This window comes from Sminthopsis crassicaudata, chromosome 1, assembly GCF_048593235.1.
Source record: "Sminthopsis crassicaudata isolate SCR6 chromosome 1, ASM4859323v1, whole genome shotgun sequence".
In the NCBI taxonomy this organism is placed as follows: Eukaryota; Metazoa; Chordata; class Mammalia; order Dasyuromorphia; family Dasyuridae; genus Sminthopsis; species Sminthopsis crassicaudata.
The window spans coordinates 384,868,827-384,890,758 of record NC_133617.1 but is presented as its reverse complement, the minus strand read 5'-3'; the positions used below and the strand labels follow the sequence as shown (position 1 = coordinate 384,890,758).

Below are 21,932 nucleotides of genomic sequence, written 5' to 3'. Positions count from 1 at the left end.
GGAGATCTTCTACGGGGGCTGTTTTCAATTTTAAATCATTGATTGATTTGATATTTTGTAGTGGATGGAATTACTGATTTCAAGATAAAACATTCTCTAAGATTTACAAACTATGGAGAAAATATTGAAGGTATCACAAGACTGTAGCTGATTGAAATATCTGGTCCAAATATCAATGGAAATTTGTGTCTGGAATTCATTTTGTGATGGCCACATCATTGTTTTGCCTCCAAGTCTGTGCTCCTTGCTGTCTCTGAGGCTCAAAGATATCCATTAGCACATATTATAATTCAGTACAGTTATTTAGCATAGTGTCTGGAACATAGTTAGGCAATTAGTATATGTTTATTGATTGACTGGCAATCCAACAAATGTTTGTTAGATGCTTATTTCGTGCAAGAAAATTTGCCAAGACTGGGGATATAAAAAGAGATACAAAATGGTTTCTGTTCACAACAAATAATACAAGGTGATACCATATGTATAAAGTTAGTAAATAAAAGTTAGGAAATGAGTGCTGAGAGAGGGGAATTAGGAAAGGATTCTTAGAAACTGAGGTTTAGAGGAGATGCCACATGGGCAGAACTTTGAAGGAAGAAAAGATTCTGAAAGTAAAAATGCAGACCAGGCATGGAGGAATGACCTGTGCAACTTTATAGAGAAAGAAGGAATATTAAATCTAGAAAACAGCATTACTGTTTTTAGTTTGCTCAATTATTTTTATTAATTGCTGGGAGTTTTATAAATCACCCATTTTCCATTTGGGATATTGTCCTCAGTAAAGTTAAGGATTGATTTTTCTGGTGTTTTTTGGAGGTTTTCTATTCATTTATATCAAACCAAGAAAGATACTATGCTTTGTTTTCCCAAGAAAGGGAAAATGTGTAGGCTGTTTTTGGCTTCCAACTAAAGGAGAAGTTTCTTTCAAAAGTATGAGTGGAGTAATTTCACATTCCTATGGCTTGAAGAGGAGATAAATGAATAGTTTAGAGGCATAATGCAAAATTGAGAATAAGAAGGAAATTATCAACTGGGGTGGGGAATATTTTGCATTGAATATTTCTGAAAAAAGTTTGCTATTCAAGATATATTAGAAACTAAAAGAAATATCTTAGACAAAGAAGTATTACTATAATTATTACAGAAAGAATATGAACAGTTTTTAATAGTTTTTATTTACCAGATATATGCATGGGTAATTTTACAACATTGACAATTGCCAAACCTTTTGTTCTAATTTTTCCCCTCCTTCCCCCCACCCATGAATAGTTTTTAAAAAGAGAATTGTAGACACTCACTAATCATATGAAATAATGATGCATATTACTATTAATAAGAGAAATGGAAATTATTTATAACAATTCTGATACTTCACCTCATACTCAACAAATTGGCTACAATGATCAAAGGTGGAACTAGTCAGTGTTAGAAGGGAGGGATATGAGAACAAAGGTACATTAGCACATTATTAGCAAACTCTGAGTTCTTCCAACCATTCTGGGAAAGAAAAAAAATTTAGAATTATATATGAAAAATGACCAACCTTTTATATGCTTTAAAGGAGTTGACAATGGTAGGCATATAACCCAAGGACATTAAAGTCAAAAGGAAATATCTCATTTATGACAAAATTTTAATAGATATACATTTCATATTTAGCTAAATACTATAAACATAGTGGATATCCATTGATTAAAGAATGGCTAAACAGATTGTTTTATATGGATGTAATGTATTATTGCATTGTAAAAAATGTCAAAAGTTAATAATTCAGAGAAACACAAACAGAACAGTGATGTGAGGAGATCCAGGAGAACAATATACAAATTAGCTCCATGATGTAAATAAGAATGAAAAGTAAGGCAAACACTATATAATGATAATGACCTATTTTGGCATTGAAGAGTAGATCAATAAACAAATATTTGTTAAGTATTTTCTGTGTCTCAGACTCTGCCAAGAATTAGGGACATAGGGACAAAAATGAAACAATTCTAGCTTCTAAAAGATTATATTCTAGAAGGGCAAACAACTTATATTTATGTAAATATGGAAAGTCAATACAAGATAATGGGGGATGGAGGTCCCTAGCAGCTTGAGTGGATGAGATAAGTCTTCACAAAAGTAGCATTTGAAATACATTCTGAAGGAAACTCATGATTGATTTCAAGAGCTGGAAGTGAGGTGGGAGGGCATTCCAAACATGGAAAAATATCTAAGTACAATTTTGTTGTTGTTTGTCCTTCTTTATTAAAGAGTGATGCTGTGATATGCAAGTGGATTTAAGTAAGGAGGGCTATGCAAAGTCACCTGCTTCACTTTTTCCTCCAGAGCCGTCCAGGCCCAGTGGCAAGATATAGATCAAAATGACTTAAGGTGCCTTTAGAAGCAGTGGTGGTCTTTGGTCTTTTTAATTAAGCTAGGGTCTTTAATGGGTCTCAATTTGAAGCAACGCTTAGTCAATAATTAAGGCTAGGTAAGAAATAAGGTAGTGAATGATCTCTTTAATCTAGTAAAAAAAATCTAACTGGGAGGGGTTACTCTCAAGGTTTCTGGTTGTGGATATATGGAGAACAAGAAGAGAGCTTGTTTTATTGGACTGTATAGGCTATTCAGGGGAATAATATATAATAAATCTGTAAAGGAAAAAGGCCTGGGTATAAAGGATTTCAAATGCCAAGGAGGAAAGTTTCTATTTTATCTTGGAAGGAATAGGAAGCCATTGGAGTTTATTGAGTAAAAGATAACACAAGCAGACCTGCACCTAAAATTATTTTAGAAGCAGCTCAGTGGTTCAGTGAATAGAGCATCAGGCCTGTAGTCAGGAAGACTTGAGTTCAAATCCCATCTCAGACACTTCTTAGCTGTGTGGCCCTGGGCAAGTCACTTATTCCTTGTTTGCCTCAGATTCCTCATCTGTAAAATGAGGACAATAATAGCACCTACCCAACTCCGAGGCTTGTTGTGAAGATCAAATAAAATAATATTCAAATTGAACCACTTGTGTGACCCTGGGCAGGCTACTTAGCTTCAATCTCCTTCAGTTTCCTCAACAGTAAAAGGGTAATAGTAAATAGTGGTTGCCTTTTTTCTTTCCCCTTCCCCTCAGCTTGTACTTCCCCCACCCCCACATACTTTGAGGAGAATGGATTGAATCGGAGACAGATTTGAGACAAAGATTTGATCCTGAAGAAATATGAAGATCTACTGAATAGTCTAGCCACCAGATAGTTCCTATAAATAGCCCATATGATTATTATACTACTTTTATGCTCATAAGGAGATCACTGCCTCTTTTTTTGGTACTGAGCTTGTCCTTTGATTGGGGATGGGGAGCCTCAGAACTCTCTTAGTTGGGGAATTATGTAGAAACCCACTAGAAGACATTGCCAAGTCCAAGAAAAATATGATGAGAGCATGAGATGGGTTAACAATAGAATATAAAGAAGAGGGTTGATATTGCTGACATATACATGGTGAAATGAGGCAAAAAAATGTACCTCCCTCTTGTCCACAGAATAGGGAGACTCTAAGTGCATATATTGCATTGATTGTCAGACATGGTGGCTGTGTTGGTTGGTTTTGCTTAAATGTTTTTCTTTGTTAGAGGGGAAGGATTATTACTGTATAGAAGAGGATGTAGTGTATTCTATCTACCCATCACTATAAGGAAGAAAAAAATAAGGAATTAATTAAGCCACCAAATAAAAAATAATTAGAACTATCTTCACTCCACTATAAGCTGCTTCTTCCCATGATTGCATTATTCCAACAATAAGCCTAGCCAGATTAAGGTTGAATTTATTAATTAATTAGGGGTCAGAACGAGTTTAAAGGGAAATGGTTGTTTTCAACTACAGAATCTTTTTCCCTAGGATGTCTATCTCTAGGGAAGAGATAAGAAGTGAAAGGTTGATTATTAAATAGTCCGTAACATCGACCATGGGAAATTCCCCCCATAGTTATCTCAAAGGCTTCCACTTAACATTTTAAAGTTAAGGTGATAAATGACTTGGACCAGATCTTTTTATCTTTCATTCAAACAGTTAGTCCACAGAAATAGAGAAAGAAACAGAGACAGAAAGAGATATAGAAACAGAAGCAGAGACAGAATTAGAGAGGAAAAGAAAGAGAAACAAAGAGACAGAGAAAACTAATAAAGAAAATTTTCCAGTTTCAGAATTCCTGTAAATGAAATCTTGGCAAACTCATTGTCAAACCTAGCAATTGGTACTCCCAGAATTATTTTGTCATTTGACAGACACATAAGGAATTTGATTCTCAGAAAACTGTGAAATTGGTTCCAGACAACTGAGTGATTGACATGCAAATTAGTACTTGGTAGAGAAGCATTAGAAAGGCAGGAAACTGGTCTTATCAGCAAGTTGAATTTGTTTTGTTTTATGGTCCAGGTAATCCAGAAAATGACCCTGATGGTGGCTGAAACTGACTATGCCACTCCATTAAAGTTATTTTGCTGGATAATGGAGTACTTGGGAAAAGGGGGTTGAAAACTCTGGAACACTGTCATGAGAATCAATTTCCCATAGCTTGGTCTTTCATGGACAGATAATGTCAAAGCTAGACAGAAAAATCAGTTGATTAGGATCTTTACATTTATTTTCTCATCCTGCTGCACTTTAGGAGAGTAGGTTTGTCATTGTGAATATAAAGGAGGACATGCTCAGAGTTAAAAAAAATGTGTCCATTTACCTTTGAGGACTTAGGGTTACATATACAATTTCACAGTTAAATATGTTATTAATGCCACTGGGATTAATCCAGCTTGAATTCAATTCAGCCAAAAGGCAGCATCGCTGTTCAGTTCCTAAAAGTAAGGTGTGTGTATGTGTATATACATACATATATATATATATATATATGTAGTTAATCTTTTCCATCTGAGGAGGAGACAGATTCCAAAAGAATTGAGCCAGAGGTTCAGATTGATTATTGTAGTGTATGGCTGGTGAGAGGGAAATTATCTGTAAAATGAGTAGACTGGATTGGATTTTATCCAATTCAACAAATATTACTTATGTTAGGCTCTGGGGGGGAGATAAAGCTTGCCTAAATAGGATCTTTGCTCTCAAAGTGCTTTCAGGTTAGAAGGAGAATAACATAAGAATACCTATGATATTAATATACAATATAACATATTAAGTTATTAGAGAGGGGCAAATATTATGTGAATCCCTGGAGGCAAGGCAATTTCCAACTGGAAATCTGGGAAGGTGGATGGATTTGGGGCTAAGAATTTAACAGGCAGAAAGGAAGAGACAACATTTCCAGAGTCAGCCAATCAACATTTATGATATTCCTTCTATCTGTCAGGAATTGTGCTAAGTTCTAGAGAAAAAGATTTAGCAAGAAAAAGATAGATCTTGCTCTCAAAGTGCTTCAATTGAATGAAAAATTGACTTAGTTGACCTAAGTGTGGGGGGAGGTTGGGTGTAATCCTTAAATGGAGATTTTTGGAGGATCTCTTCATTTTACCCTTCAATCAGAAGGATAGAGGATATTGATAAGATATGAGCACCAAGGCTAATATGATCTACTAGATTTATAGATTTCTGAGGAAGTTCCTAAGACAGTGATGGAAAAGTCCAAAAGAACACAACAGGATGTAAAATGAAAAAATGATGGAGTACAGATAAAAGCACAGTGGAAGGAAGACATGGGTCAAATAATAGAGAAGACATGAATTTCAGTTTGGGTAGAGTGGAGGAGAGTGGAAAAAAATGAAAAGAAAGAATAACACCACTTGGCAGAAGGCCTTGAATGCTAGGCCAATGAATCTGAACTTTACTTGAGTTATAATAAGGATCTATTAAGGAATTTTGAGCAAAGGCATGGATGGCATTGTATAGCATCACGTGAAGAAGTCTACCAATGGTATGACAGTTGAACTGGAGTGGGAAAGAATCAGAAGAATCAGTAAGTCAGAATTGAAAATAAAGGTTTTTGAAATCATTTATGTAGAGGCAAAAGTTGAAGATCTGTGAGTTAATGATATTGCCAAGGAAAGACTATACAAATAAAAGATAAGAGATTTGAGGATAGAACTTTCTAGACTATTTTCCCATAAGGATTAGAATGAAGGTGAAAGACTAGCCCAAGAGAACAAGAATGAATATTCAGAAAAATAAGTCTTATACTTTAGTTTCTTTTGTTTTTACAAAAAATTAATTTCTGAATATATTCTTTCCTTTTTCCTAACCCCAAAGGCCTTTCTTTCTAGTAAATAATTTTAAATATTTCAAATATTCAAAAAATTCAAAATTTCAAAAAAATTCAAAAATTCAAAAAATCAAATATTAAAAAAATTCAAATAAAATATTTCAAAAAAGCCATTCATTTACCATATTCATCAACATATGGAACATGCTATCTACAGTCTCTAGCAAAAGAAGAGTCAATATTCCTCATTCCTCCTTTACAGCCAAAATTGGTGATTATAATAACATAGCATTTACTTTCCCTTTATTGTTTGTTCCATTTATACTGCTATAGTATTGATTTCCCTCCTTCTTCCCACCCCTCCCTTAGATGGCAATGCTATAGTCGTTGTATATGTTTTTTCCCAGCACTCTATTACAATTATTGTTAGCCCAACACAGGTGTACATTTAAGGAAAGATTAAAAGGAATAAAAGGAACTCGGCAAACATAAACCCCACCTGTTTACCAAAAACATCACCTCTAGCATTTACCAGTATTAGAGGCACTACCTGCCCTACTTACTTTACTCTACATCAGTTCACACAAATCTTTCCACATTTCTCTGACACCTTTACATTCATTTTTAATAGCTCAAATATATTCCATTACAACCATATGCCATGATTTGTTTTGCCATTTTGTAATCAATGAGTACCCATTTTGTTTCCAATATTTTAGTATAGAAGGTATTTTCATTCTGACTTTGACCTCCTTGGCTAACAGTGAGATATCTGACTTGAGTGATATTTTAGTCACTAAACCCCATAATAATAAACCAACAACAGCAATATGATTCCAAACTGCTTTTTAGAATGTCTAGACAAATTCATAGCTCCATAAGTCATGTGTTGGTATGATTGTGTTACCCCTTCTTGCATGGTAATTATTTAAAGATTTCATTCTAGAACAAGTATTTTAAGGAAGTTTCTCTGATTATACCTTCCTACTCCTTCTAAAATATGTGATTGATCTGATTAGAAAATGTAAGCCTTGGCTTTTTACTTTTCAGATGTCTTCATAGAAAACTGATTAGTTGTGGATGTGAAGAGATAACACTGTCCTTGAGCTATCTTTGGAATGAACAGAGTTTATTATCTTCTTGACAATAGATTTTACCTTGAAAATTTGCTAAATTCTTGACTTTTAAAGGTGGGGTTATCAGGCTTCCTTAGAGACTAGTTATTTTGGCCAAATGAATTGTCTGTGTTTAAAATCTCTATTCTCAGCTTAGAAGGGATGTAGGAAAAGAGAGATGTAGAGATGTGCCCTTTATTTGGAATCTTTTCTTCATTTTATCTAATAAGAAAAATCTCATATACTAAAAATTCACTGAAAGCTAATCAAGGAAATTTAGATTAAGAGTAAAAGTTGTAGATATCACTGGAGTTCAGGGGGGGCAATTTGAGGAACTGCTTGCTGGTGATTTTCTTGATGTAATAAGGAGAATGAAATTCCTTTGAACCCCAAGCTGAGTATTCTAGATAGAAAGCCAAAGGCAAAGAGACCCACAACAGTAAACCAAGGTTTATACCTCAAACAGGAAAGGAAGCCACATTTTATTTTATGCCAGGAAAGGGAGGAAACACTAAATTAACACATTAGGGCAAAACTTTTAGCTGCCTTTGACAAACATAACAGAAAGACTGCCCTTCATTCCATTATCCTATTTTCTCTCCTTCCTTCCCAGTCTTTTATATTATTTCTCTTTTAAAAAAAATATAACAAAGTAGAACAAAAGAAAATTCAAGTTTGGAGTATCATTGTCATGATATTTAAAATGGAACATCAATAATAAGGAATAGAGAAGAGAAAATTTCCACACTTCAAACTATATGGTACAATGAATTCCACATTGATCTAATATCTTCAAAATTCATCATAAAAGGAGAAAAATAGACTAATAGATCTGCCCAATTGCCTTTTTTAAAAAGTTTTTTTATTTTCAAAACATATACATGGATAATTTTCCCATGTATTGAAAAAGAGTCAATGCAAAAAAACTCTTGCAAAACTTTGTGTTCCAAATTTCCCTCCTTCTTCCCTCTCTTCCCCTAGATGGCAAGTAATCCAATATATGTTAAATATGTGCAGTTCTTCTATATGTATTTCTAAAATTATCACGCTACACAAGAAAAATCAGATCAAAAGGAAAAAATGAAAAAGAAAACAACATGCAAGCAAACAATAACAAAAAAAGAGTTAAAAATACTATGTTGTGATCCATACTCTGCTCCCATGGCAAAACAACTTGGCAAAGATAATGGAGTGGTTTGTCATTTCCTTCTTTAGTATGTCCCCATTTTGCAGATGAAAAACTAAGAAAAATAGGGGTAAAGTGAATTGCTCAGAGTCTCATAGCTAGTAATTATCTGATGCCAGATATGAATTCAGTTTTTCTTGACTCCAGAAGCCAATGCTGTATTCACTGCACCCACTTACCTGCAAAGTAGGGGCTCCAAAAATGCCTTTTGAATTGAATGGCAAACTACAATAAGAGTTAAAAATCTCTTCATAATGTTTTACACCGTAACTTCTAGAACCATATTCTAAAGTCACTATTGAAAGAGGAAAAAGTCCCATCTGTAATATATAAAACAGATATAAAGAAATATATATATATATGCATATATATATGTGTAGGTTTATGGATATTTGTATACATATACATTCATAGCAGTATCGTCATAGTAAAAAAAAAACCACAAAAACTGGAGAGAATTCAAGTGGACAATGATTGTGGAATGACTTAAAAAATTAAATGTATAAATGGAACAGGCTCTGAAATATCTCAGGGCTTTGAGCCATCAGCCCAAAGTTGTCCACAATCAATAATATATGGAGAACTTTCCCATCTATAGTTAATCTCTTTTCATTTTGGATTGCAAGATAGAAAAACTCCATGATGATGGCAAATATATATATATATTTTAATTCTTTAAATAACAGACTAGACATATTCTTCCTGACTCCAGGTCCTATACTCTAGCCACTGTTCCATCTATATGAATGAAGACAGCAAAGAAAGCAAAAGGGAGTTGGAGACACTGGAATCAAGTTCTTGCCATTTATGTCAGAAGCAAAGCAAACTGAGAAGCCTTCTGTTAATCCAAATCTGCTTATTTCTCTTTGTCTTCTCAGAACTCTGATTCTGTAACTATTTTTCCTCCTATAATTCTCTTCCAGGATCTAACAGCAAGGGATCACTGGACAATCTAATGTTGATTTCTTTTTGTGCTATCTTCATTTCCTCCATCTTGTTTTCTTTTCCAAAAACTCCCAGGGACACCTGCTAGTAGGGTATTTTTCCTGGGCTGCACTGCTTTTGCTTATCTTTGTGAATGTGTGTCCTCATCCTCTGGGATGTCTGAGAAAAATCCCCATTGGTCCCCTGATTAGCAGATGTTACTCTCTGTTGGCAAGAGTTAGCTAATCACTCTATACCCCTTAACTGTGAGTCAATGAAGAGTGTCTGCATTAATGAACTAAACTGAAATTTAGGAATGACCTCTGCCTAGATACACCTATGAATATTTTTCCTTCTGGATTTGTTTTTTTAAAGATAACATCCCACAGCAATGTTTGTGGTAAGGTCTAATGAGAACCAGTGTTTTCATAGCAAGGCAAAACTTTTGCTTGGGCTGTCTAAACTTCATTAAAGATAATTTATGTTGTAGCTAATCTTTGAAACTGTATAAAATGTGAAGCCAAGATTTATTTTTCCATAGTTTAGAATAATACTTAGTTTATTTTTAAATAGTCCTTTGCAATGGATTGATGTTTCACATGCAAAATAATGAATTATAGGTTGATCATATAGGGGATGGGTTTGAATCATTGATTTGCATCCCTTCATCATCACACTGGTGTTAGTTATGCAATTAGGAAGAAATAACAAAGGGGAATTTAATTCTTTGCTGTACAGGCATTTAAAATAAAGCCCATGTGGTCAGTCTCTGAGTCCAGAGCTTCTCCTGACAGAATTCCCATAACTTTTTGAAAACAGATCAAATCACTTCATTTTAATTTAATTTTATAAGGAAGGCCAATGGCAGATTAGAATTGGCTCCATGGTGTTGACAGTCCCAAGCCTTCAGATGTTCAAAAGGGTCATGAGTTCTTGACTTTACTGTCTCCTTCATGGTGAAGAAGAGTGGAAATATTGTAGCCATTTCTGTGGAAGTTAAAATGCTATCAAACATCTTAGAGACCCTTACCTTGAATAGTTATACTATTCAAAATAGAAAGACAAATAGAACCATATGCTTAAATGTGATTTTTGACTTGAGTATCAGAAACATCTGTTTTACACACACACACACACACACACACACACACACACACACACACACACACACACACACACACTTTGTCTTTCTTTCTTATAAAACCAAAAAATCAGTTTCAGATCATTTAGAAGTCCCGCTTTTTTCCTCACAGCCCTTATATGATACCCTGAGACTTCAGTAAGCAAATGACCATAAAATTAAAATGAACAATTTTTTCAACTAATATTCTTTCCTATTGTAAGTTTTGGATAATCAGAACCAATCAGAGAAATTCATTTTGGTAACATAAAAAAGCAGACAGGGGATGAGGTAGAGCTTTTGGGAGATGAAAGGGCAGATACATGATTTCATCAATGTGAAAAATCCCTGGGATGGAAACTTGGGGATCTTTTACCAGTGTAAAAATATTTTAAACCACAAGGAAGGGATCTTTTGTCACAGAAAACTTCAAATTTGGCTTTTGATGTCAGTACATCAGTTCTAAAGGGAAATGTAAATTACTCATCAGAAAGCTGGATATTGCCACATCCTCAAGAAAATCTTCCAGAGCATTTGGGAAAGAATGACATAGTTGTTCCCCCAAGACCTAATAAAATATGCTGAAAAAAGATCCAGAATAATCTTCCTGGGGAGAGAAGCAACTGTCAATCTGAACCCTTTAAGAGCTTTGTCAGGGGCTCATTCTTATTTCATTTTAAATGTATTGATAACCTAAGTGCCAAATATTTTACTGTGGAATCCAGGTGTTGCTTCAGTTATAGTGAGATAGATGTTCACATCCCTCAGCCTGAATGGAGACACTCTTTAGGATGGAACAAAAGAACATTACTACAGGGTTCTAGAATTCCTTTGAGTTCCATTTCTGTATTCTTCCCAACTTTGCTTTTATATATTACCTGTATTTCTCTCTAAATGACCTTATCAGACACTGTAGAGGGAATTCTCAGTCATTTACAGGTTGGATTAGATGACTTAGGAAGTTTAATTCAAACCAGAAATTCTGTGATTTCATATTTAACCATATCAGAAAAAATTTTAAGCAGATCTACTTCTTGACAAAAGGAGCAGATTCATTTTCTATTATACCTATTGATTGCTTTTCAGAGAAGCCACTGAGTCCCTGGAGAATGGAGGTGGCTATATTAAGGCTAAAAAGCAAAGAGTGTCATAGGTAGATAAAGTGACTGATGGTCCTCTTCCAAAGAAGAGATCCTTGTAATAATGTACAAGGTACTGAGTGAAAGGGAATGGGATTAATTTTTAAAGGGCTAAAGCTGATTATATGGAACTAGAAAAAAATGCTATATCAATGAGAAAGAGGGAAAGGAAATAAATATTAAAATTAAATTAAAATTAATAAATATTAATTTAATGGGAAGGAGGAGAAGAGAAAAGGTAGCAATAGTGATAGGGTTTGGAAGGCAAGAGTCTGGAAGGTATAAAGAAGAAAAAGAGCAAATCTGAAGGAAAGGAGAATGTCTTCAATCAGAAATGAATACATGGCAGGAATCACTTTATTTAACATTACACAAATCATTAACTTGAAGACTGTCTCAAAATGTATTTATAAACTTTGGTAATTCAGGTGTCATTCCATAATTTATGTTTGGGGTAGTATAGCAAAAATATAGAAGACTTTAGCTCTAGTTTCATTTTTTTAATATTTCAAAAAAATTAAGGTAATCAGAGTTAAGTGACTTGCCTGGGATCACACAGCTAGAAAGTGTCTAAGGCCAGACTTGATCCCAAGTTCTCCTGACTCCAGGGCCAGTACTCTTTGTGTCATTTGTGCCATTAAGTAAACACAGAACTTTTTTTTCCCTTGAGCTTCAGCTATCTCATCTGTAAGTAGGCTGAGATAATCTAGGGCCCTTTTAGTCCTAAAGTTCCAAGATTCTAAGGTTCAAGAAATATCTCTATAGTGATGGGATTGGTGAGAATTCAAGCCAATGTACTTGATTTATAGGTTAAAAAGATTATTTTCAGTATAACTAGAGAGAGGGGGAAATGCTAGTATTAAGCGGACTAGAAAAGTATCTTAGAGTTCATTCAATCCAACTTGCACATTTAAAAGAAAAAGTAACTGAAGCCCAATAAGGTTAAATAAATGCATATCCCAAGGTCAGGTGTTAATGTTAATGTTGTACTTTTTGAAGTCTTTGACCCATTAGCACTGTATTTGTACCACAGAGACTTTCTGGAAAATAATTCCTTTTTAAAATCCTGATAGAAATAAATGAAACCTGATAGAAAAATATCATTGTAACTACAGGTACCTCCTTGTTAAATAGCATTCTTATTTGTTTTCTAGGAAAAAATGCTGCAAGGGTTATAAGTTTGTTCTTGGACAATGCATCCCAGAAGGTATGTAATTTCAAATAAAGCTCAATGCCCTTAGATTTAGTCACCACAGATCATTTGGAATATGTGCAATGTGTACGTATGTGTGTATACATAGTAGAGAGCAAGACTATTTGGGTATTGGAGGTTTTTAGTATTAATCATAATATATAATAATATTGGTCTTATATGGCTAGTTGTAATATCTCTACCTCTCAGTCTCTCAATGATATTATTGAGGCTTCCTTGTCTTTTGGATTCCATATGTAAATAAGGAGATTTAGTTCTTTAAGAAGAAACATCTACATTCTGAGCTTAAATGTGGCCAAATTTGAACTCAAGTAGTCTTGCCTCCAGGCTCAGCATCACTGAACCAGCTAGCTGCCTATCTCCTTTTACAGTTGAGGAAAGTGTATACCTGGGAGAAAAGATAGTATTAGAGGTGAGAGTGAACATAGTTCCTTCTTTTTAAGGGCCAGTGCCTATTCTGCTATGGCAAAAAGAGGAAGAGGCAACAGGAACAATGGGAGTTGAGAAACATGAGTGACAGTGAGAAAAGGGATGTAGGAAAGGAATGGGAAAAGGTTCCCAATCAGGGTATTAGAGAAATGAATTCGGGCCTGTCACCATCATTTATATTTAAAACCAAGGGTTCATAAATAGGGACCTGTCTCAAATGCATATATATTCAGGGATGATCACTGAGATCTAGGACAGTCAGAAAAGACTTCCTAGAGGAGGTAGAATATGAAGGATATGTAAGAGATGGTAGTGTAGTGAGAAAAAGTAATAGATTGGCATGAACTAGTTAGGAGACTCTAGATCAGTGGTCCTCAAACTTTTAAAATAGGGGGCCAGTTCACTGTCCCTCAGACTGTTGGAGCGCCTCACACTCTGTCTCTGCCGCCTCAGCCCAGTGTCAGAAGTGTGCGTTGCTAACAAGAGTTTAGGTCGAACTTCCGGTCTAATTTTGTCTAACCTGGCAGGAAGCATAAATGTCCTGGCCTGCGGGCTGTAGTTTGAGGACCTCTGCTCTAGATGAAGCAGAGGATTTTCATAAAGCAGTAGCAAGAGATAATGACATAACTAAGAGTCAGATTGTAGAAGACACTAAATGCCAGGGTTAATAGTATTAGTTGTGTTCTAGAGATAACAAGGTGTGTATTGAAGATCCTGAGCAAGGTTTATATGTGTAAAAATGGTGTTTGAAAAGACTAATTTGTCAACAGTTTAAGATGGTTTGGAACAAATAGAGACTAGTGACAAGTATGTCAACAAAGAGATAATTGCAATAGTCCAATTGTAAGGTGAGGAAGACATAGATTAAGTGGTTATAAGAATGGAAAAGAGGAGACACGATTTAAAAGATTTAATAGTATTTTTTTTCTTTATGCTTTTTACTTTTATAGCAGAGTGGTATTCCATTTTAATAATATACTCTTAAGTTAATCATCTATTCACACACATATTTATATATATGTATATATATATATGTATGCATATACATGTTATTATTATTTCCAGGATTTGGGGCAATTATAAATAAAACAGCTATAAATATTTTTTTAATGTTAAGTTTAAAAAGTTAATTTACTTTTAGTAGGATCCTTAAGATGTAATCTAAAGAAATAGGATTGCTCAGTCATATAAATTGTGTGATTTTTATTATATATTCTCTTTCCTGATACCAGAGGGTTATTGAATTAGGTTATTTCTATGGTCACATTTTACAAGGAGCCTTGAATAATTTTGATTTATGGAGGAAAGACCCTTTGTTGTAAAAGAGCCTTTAAGACTGCAAATTGAATCAGATGCTTTTTATGATAAGCAAAAGGAATATTAGAATCTGTACAACTTTCAATTAATTGTAAAATGGTAAAGACATGGCCCAATGTTGAGCATTACTTATGAAACACTGTTCCCTTTGTATGCCTTTATTAAAAATCCCAACAATTCATTTGTAGATAACTTTCCTAAAGATGTTGCATAAATTGGAACAAATGCACATAGATCAGTAGTTATTTATTTATCTTTGGTCATCTTTTTTTCAGTGCTAATAAAGGCTAAGATTGTTTTTCTCCATGCCTTTGAGATCTTCTCCTCTTTTAGATATCTTGTATCAGTTCTTCAACATCATCACAAATATTTTGTCTCCAGTATCAATCTTCTCCATATCTATTTGGACCATCTGGCTGTTTTTCCTGTCTTTGTTCTCCTTAGTAATATTTCTGCATCCTTTATAAACACATCTGAAATTGTGATGTAAAAGTCCATGGAATTTTTATTGCCCTTGATGAAGAAAAATTTATTATGATGACTTTAATTTTTTTTTGCATTTTTCTTATCTTTGTAGCCCTCCTACTTTTGTCCTTGAATACCCTGGGAGCGGCTTTGCTTAGCTGAATGTTTTTCTATGGTTTCTTTAACCAGCAGCTACTCTCTGCTTTATGACATGATACTTTCAAAATTGTCTGTCATTCCTCTTTGAAAATTTTTGTTAATGAGTTCATAGTCTAACCCAACATTGCCTTTGGCAGTCATCTTGCTTTCTCCTTCTGGCAAGTAAGTCAAATAATAAAAATCAGGTGAGGCATAAAATGGGGAAATATGTGCTCACCAAAATATTCATTCTGATGAAAAAGATCCAGTGTGGAGTTCAGGTCAAAAAGTATTCCTTGCCAGTGAAGAGGTCTTCCAGATGCTAATTGGGAATAGCAGTGTTGATTCACCAAACCCTTGAACATTTTTGGAACTTCCTAAAGGAGATCTCTAATCACAGAGATTTAGCCTGTTCATCCTTACTATAAAGACCAAGTGGATGAAGAATATATGTTGCCAAATTTCAGTGTGCATTTTTTATGAACATCTGATGTGTCTTGACAAGATGGCAGAGAATAGACAGTTCTTTGTCTGAGCTTTTCCTAGCTTCCCTCATATCAATACCAGATCAAGCTTCTGAACTGGTTTTGGAGTAACAGAACACACAAATATTTGGAGTGTAACCAATTTACTTCATGGGAAAACCAAAATACTTCATGGGAAAAACAACTGACCTGGAAAATAGATCTAGGAGACACAATGCAAGAATTATTGGACTTCCTGAAAATCATGATTAAAAAAAGCCTACATAATTTCTTTGAGGAAATCATCAAGGAATACTGCCCTGAAGTCTTAGAATCAGAGGGTAAAGTAGCCATTGAAAGAATTCACCAATCACCTCCTGAAAGAGACCGCAAAATGATAATTCCAAGAGCATCATAGATAAATTCAGAATTAACAGATCAAGGAGAAAATATTGCAAGCAGCCAGAAGGAAACAATTCAAATATCAAGAAGGCACAACCAAGATTACCCAGGACCTATCAACTTCCATTTTGAAGGATCAAAGGGCCCGTAATATGATATTCTGAAGGGCAAAGGAACCTAGATTGCAGTCAAGAATCAACTATCCAGCAAAATTAAGCACTATCTTTTGAGGGAAAATATAGACATTCAATGAAACAGGTGAATTTCATTTATTTCTGATGAAAAGACCAGAGCTGAACAGAAAAATCTTCAAATAAATAACTCAAAAGAAGCATAGAAAGATGTAAAGAAAAGAAAAAAAATCATTTATTTTAAAAGTTTAAAATTTTACATTCCCGATATGGGAAGATGATATGTATCTCTCTGCCATGGGTGTACTTAGAGGATGAGGTATAATTTAATTTTATTTGTGATGTTATAAAAAAGAAATTAGAGATAGAAAAGGGATTGTACTGAAAGAAGAGAAAAGGAGAAGTAAACTTAATTACATCTCATGAAGAGGCAAAAAAGACCTCTTGCAATTGAGAAAAGAAGAGAGGAATCTGAGTATTGTGTGAACCTTACTCTTATTAAATTTAGCTCAAAGAGAAAATATCAGACTTATTTAGCTCACAAAGAAACTTGTTTTATCCTATGTGCAAAGTAGGAGAGAAAAGAGGAAAGGAAAGGGGGAGGCTCACAGAAGGAAGAACAGAAGGAGGAGGAGAAAGGGATAACAAAGAAAGAGGGGCTGTAAGAGGGGAGGGTTATTTGAGGAAGGTGATAGTCAGAAGCAAAACAACTGGAAAGGAAGGAAAGGGGAAAAGGAAAGAGAAAAGTTGTAACTTAGGGAAAATAAGATGGCAGGAAATACAGAGTTAGTAATTTTAACTGTGAAGTTAAGGGGATGAATTCTTTCATAAAACAGAAGCAGATAGCAGACTGGATTAAAAGCTAGAATCCTAAAATATGTTGTTTACAAGAAATACATTTAAAGCAGAATGATATATATGGAGTAAAGATAAAAGGCTGGCGCAGAATTTATTACGCTTTGGCTGAAGTAAAAAAAAAAAAAAAAAGCAGGGGTTGCGATCCTGATATCAGATCAAACAAAAGCAAAAATAGATCTAATTAAAAGAAATAAGGGAGGAAACTACATTTTGCTAAAGGGTACCATAGATAATGAAGTAATAGAAATATTTAACATATGTACACCAAGTGGTATAGCATCCAAATTCTTAGAGGAAAAGTTAAGAGAGCTGTAAGAAGAAATAGACAGCAAAACTGTACTAGTGGGGGATCTCAATCTTGCTCTATCAGAACTAGATAAATCAAGCCACAAAATAAATAAGAAAGAAGTTAAGGAAGTAAATTCAATTTTTAGAAAAGTTAGGTCTATCACACCTTTGAAGAAAATTTAATGGAGACAGAAAGGATTATAATTTTTTCTCAGTGGTACATAGAACTTACTCAAAATTGACCATGTATTAGGGCAAAATCAAATGTATAAAGGTAGAAGTGGTAAATGTATTATACATAATGATGCAATAAAAATTACATGTAATAAATAGCCAGGGAAAAATAGACCAAAATTAATTGGAAACTAAATAATCTAATCCTAAAAATGAATGGGTGAAACAACAAATCATAGACACTATTTTATTTTCATCCAAGAGAATAACAATAATGAGACAACATACCAAAATTTATGGGATGCTGCCAAGCAGTTCTTAGTTCTTTTATATCTATAGATGCTTGGTTGCATAAAATAGAGAAAGAGAATTGGGCATGCATCTAAAAAAAGCTAGAAAAAGAACGAAATAAAAACCTCCAATTAAATACCATATTTGAAATTCTTAAAATAAAAGGGGAGATTAATAAAAATTCAACTTCCTCTCTGGACTATTTGCTCTACCTCCTCTGAAGCAACCTTGACCACAGGGAAATGCTTCTACACTAAGTGGGAGTTCTTTCCCATTGAGTGAGTCCTTAGACAAAAATGTTATTTTCACCAGGGTCCCAGTTGTGTTACTTTCATTCTCAACTCAGCCCATCTCTAGAAAGTGTCACTTCCTCAACAGCAGTCTTGGCCCTGGATGAGCACTCTCTTTCTTTCTTCATCTGCACCCTCATCACTTTCCCATTCTTTATATTTTGTCTTCCACTATTAGAATATAAGTTCCTTGAAAGTAGAAAGTCTTGTTTTCTTGTATTTATATCTCCATCCTTAATATAGTACCTGGAACATAGTAAACAAGAAATGCTTTATCAGAATAACAATTTGAAAGTGTAGATAATAGCTAAACATTTTGGATTTCATTTCTCATTATTATAGAGTTAGGACAACTTTTCTTTTTAAAATTTATTGACTTTATTTGAAAGGATGCATTTTGTTTTAATGTTCTGTTTTCTTCACTCTATCTCTTGATATATTCTTCCATGTTTCTCTAAATTCTTTTAGGCCATTTTCTAGTGATTTTTAGCAATTTTCTCCTTTTAAAAAGTGTGTGCTCATGACTATTTGTCCTTTGGAGGACAGATAATTCTATTATCAGATTCATAACAAAGATTTTCCCCCAGAATGTTTCTATGCTTTTTGTTTTTCATATGCTACTTTTATTTAAACGTTTTTATTCCAATTTCTCACACTGATTGGTAAATGGATATTTTCTCTCTTGTATAACTGGAACAAGTAATTTTTTAATCTTCCAATTTTGTGTTTTTTCAAATATTTACATCATTGACCCAACAAATTTAATGTGAGGTTTAGTTTGCTACCAATTTTTCACCATATAACAATTTCCCTAATATTTATTAAATAATATTTTCATTCTCTAATATTTTATTCCACTTATGCAGATACCAAACTAACAGTTCAAGCCCTTATCACCCTTCACCTGGGCTAATGCTATAACCACCTAATTGGTCTCTCTACCTCAGGTCTTTCTACTTTTCAGTCTTCCTTCAGGTAGCTGCCAAAGAAATCTTAAGGGGCAGTTAGGTGACACAATGGATAGAGCACCAGCTTTGAAGTCAGGAGGATGTGAGTTCAAATGTGGGCTCTCAGATACTTAACACTTCTTAGCTGTGTGACCCTGGGCAAGTCACTTAACCCCAATTGCCTCAGCAAAAACAAAAACAAAAACAAAAATAAAAACAACTTCATAAAATATGTAGACTGATCCATGTTACTACTATCTCTTCTTTCACACAAAATCCATTGATTCATTATTACCTAAAGAATCATAGATAAAATTCTTTATTTGGCATTTACAACTCTTCATAGCATGGCTCCTTCTTATAATTCCAGCCTTTTTACAACTTTCTCACCACTATATACTCTATAATAGAATCAACCATATTAGCCAACTTTCTGCACTTCTCATGTGATGCTCCATCTCTCTAATATGTGCCTTTCTATTGGCTCTTCTTCATGCCTGTAATCTCTTCTTAGAACACCTGACTTCCTTCAAGACTCACGACTCAGTTGCTAGAGCTTTCCTATCTGAGGTTACTTTCCATCTCCTCGGTATGGAGCTGTGTATACGTGCATAGATAGATAGATAATCTCTTCCTTTGGAGTGTAAGCACCGGGAAAGTAGGTATTTTTTTTTTCTTTTTTGTGTATCTCCATTTAGTACAATGCTTAGGACATAGTGAGTATTTTTAAAAATATTAGTTGATTGGTTATTTCTGGATTCTCTCTCCCTCCCTCCTTCCTTCTCTCTCTCTCTCTCTCTCTCTCTCTCTCTCTCTCTCTCTCTCTCTCTCTCTCTCTCTCTCTCTCTCTCTCTCTCTCTTCTCTCTCTCTCTCTCTCTCTCTCTCTTCTCTCTCTCTCTCTCTCTCTCTCTTCTCTCTCTCTCTCTCTCTCTCTCTCTCTCTCTCTCTCTCTCTCTCTCTCTCTCTCTCTCTCTCTCTCTCTCTCTCTCTCTCTCTCTCTCTCTCTCTCTCTTCTTTTGCTGAGGCAATTGGGGTTAAATGACTTTCCTAGGGTCACACAACTAGGAAGTGTTACACATCTGAGGTCAAAATTGAATTCAGGTCCTCCGGACTTCAGGGATAGTGCTATAACTACTGTGCCACTTAGCTACCCCTTGGAGTCTCTCTTTTCTTCCAGCAATATATTTTTATTTTTATCCAGCACCAATAGTTTTGTTCATAATTAATATTTTATAGCACATTTTAAATTTGGTAAAACAATCTTTTATGGTTCTTTTGATATTATTGTTCATTTGTTTTTATATGAATTTTTATGTTTAACCTAATTCTACAAAAATAACCCTTTAAAATTTTCATTTGGTCCATAAATTAATTTGGGAAATTAAAGTTTTTGCTATATTATCTTGATATAATCTTATATACAGGGTTATATGTTCATTTGTATATTTCTTTCTGAATTTCTGTTAAGTCCTTGACTTATCAGTAACTTTTAACACAATGGACCACTTTTTCCTCCCTTAGCTTCTATGACTACATTCTCATGATTTTCTTACTATTTCTCTGATTGTTCTTTCTTAGTCTCAAAGAGTCATTTTTGTTCTTCTCTCTACTTTTCCTCTTAAATGTCTCTGTCTCCCTAGATTTTGGCTTGTGCTGTATTCTTTCTCTATCTACTTTCTCCCTCATTTACCTCATGCATTCCCAGGATTTCACTTTGCTCCATGGATATAATTTCCAAATCTATTAACTCTAATCTTAACCTCTTTTCAAGAGTTCTGACTCTATCTTTCCATCTTTTCACTGGCTATCTTTATGGGGATATTCAAAAGCACCTTAAATAATTCCTGTTTCAAAAATGGAACCCATTAATCCATACCATCCCAAATCTAGCCCTCTCCTCAATTTCTCTTTCTGCTAATGATGCTACAATTCTAGGAATTCACACTCAAATTTCAAGTCATCTTTCACTCTTTTTCCTCTTTCTATAAATCAATATAAACCAAGAATTGTTTTTGTCTCTGTGAAGTCTCTTTCTTTTCATTTACACAAACTGCCTCACTCCCCACCTCCACCTGAATTTTGCAGTTGGTCTCCCTGTTTCAACTGTCTCCCATCTTCAATCCCTCTTCCACATTGCTGCCAAAATGATATTCTTAGACCACAGCTCTTTTACTCCCCTGACCAATAACATCTAGTACTTTGCTATTTCCTATTCCTATGATCTAAGGATTTTTTCAAACCCTTCACAAACTGATCCCAACTTACAATACTTACTACAGATTATTCCCACTCTACTTGTTACATACTATGATTCCAGGAATACTCTTTCTTGAGGTTGCTTACATATGGATCTACAATTCCTTTCCCTAGGCCTTTGTATTGGTTGGTTCCCATGGCTGAAATGTACTCCTTCCTCAGCTTTACTTCTTAAAATCACTTCTTATAGTTGTTTAGTCATTTCATGAACGCTTTTGGGGCAAAGATAATGGAATGGTTTATCATTTCCTTCTCTTGATCATTTTACAGACACAGTTAACATTATCACACAACTAGCAAATGTCTGAGATCAGATTTGAACTCTTTTCCAACACTCTATGCTGTATGAACACCACCTAGCTGCCTCAAAATCACTAGCTACCTGCAAAACTCAATTCAGATACTACTTCTTCCCTAAGACCTTTCCTGATGTTAGTTGCTAATAACACATTTGACACTCACATTTCCTGCATCAAGGAGCTTACAGTCTATGATTCATTTCTGTCCTTGTATCACCAAAGCTTAGTATAGTACCTGGCATACAGCAACACTTAAACTAAATGGTTGTTGATTAGACTGATTCTGCTGACTGGCAGTCTAGGTG

The 21,932-nt window shown here is 34.5% G+C and overlaps 1 protein-coding gene across 1 annotated transcript in view; it reads left to right on the top strand.

Annotated features, from left to right (window-relative positions):
- The window catches only part of CCBE1 (collagen and calcium binding EGF domains 1), a 312,338-nt gene that overhangs the window by 242,343 nt on the left and 48,063 nt on the right, over positions 1–21,932 (top strand). Inside the window, exon 3 of the mRNA XM_074279468.1 lies at positions 12,819–12,871. Within this exon, the coding sequence (XP_074135569.1) occupies positions 12,819–12,871 (53 nt within the window). The remainder of the gene's footprint in view (positions 1–12,818; positions 12,872–21,932) is intronic.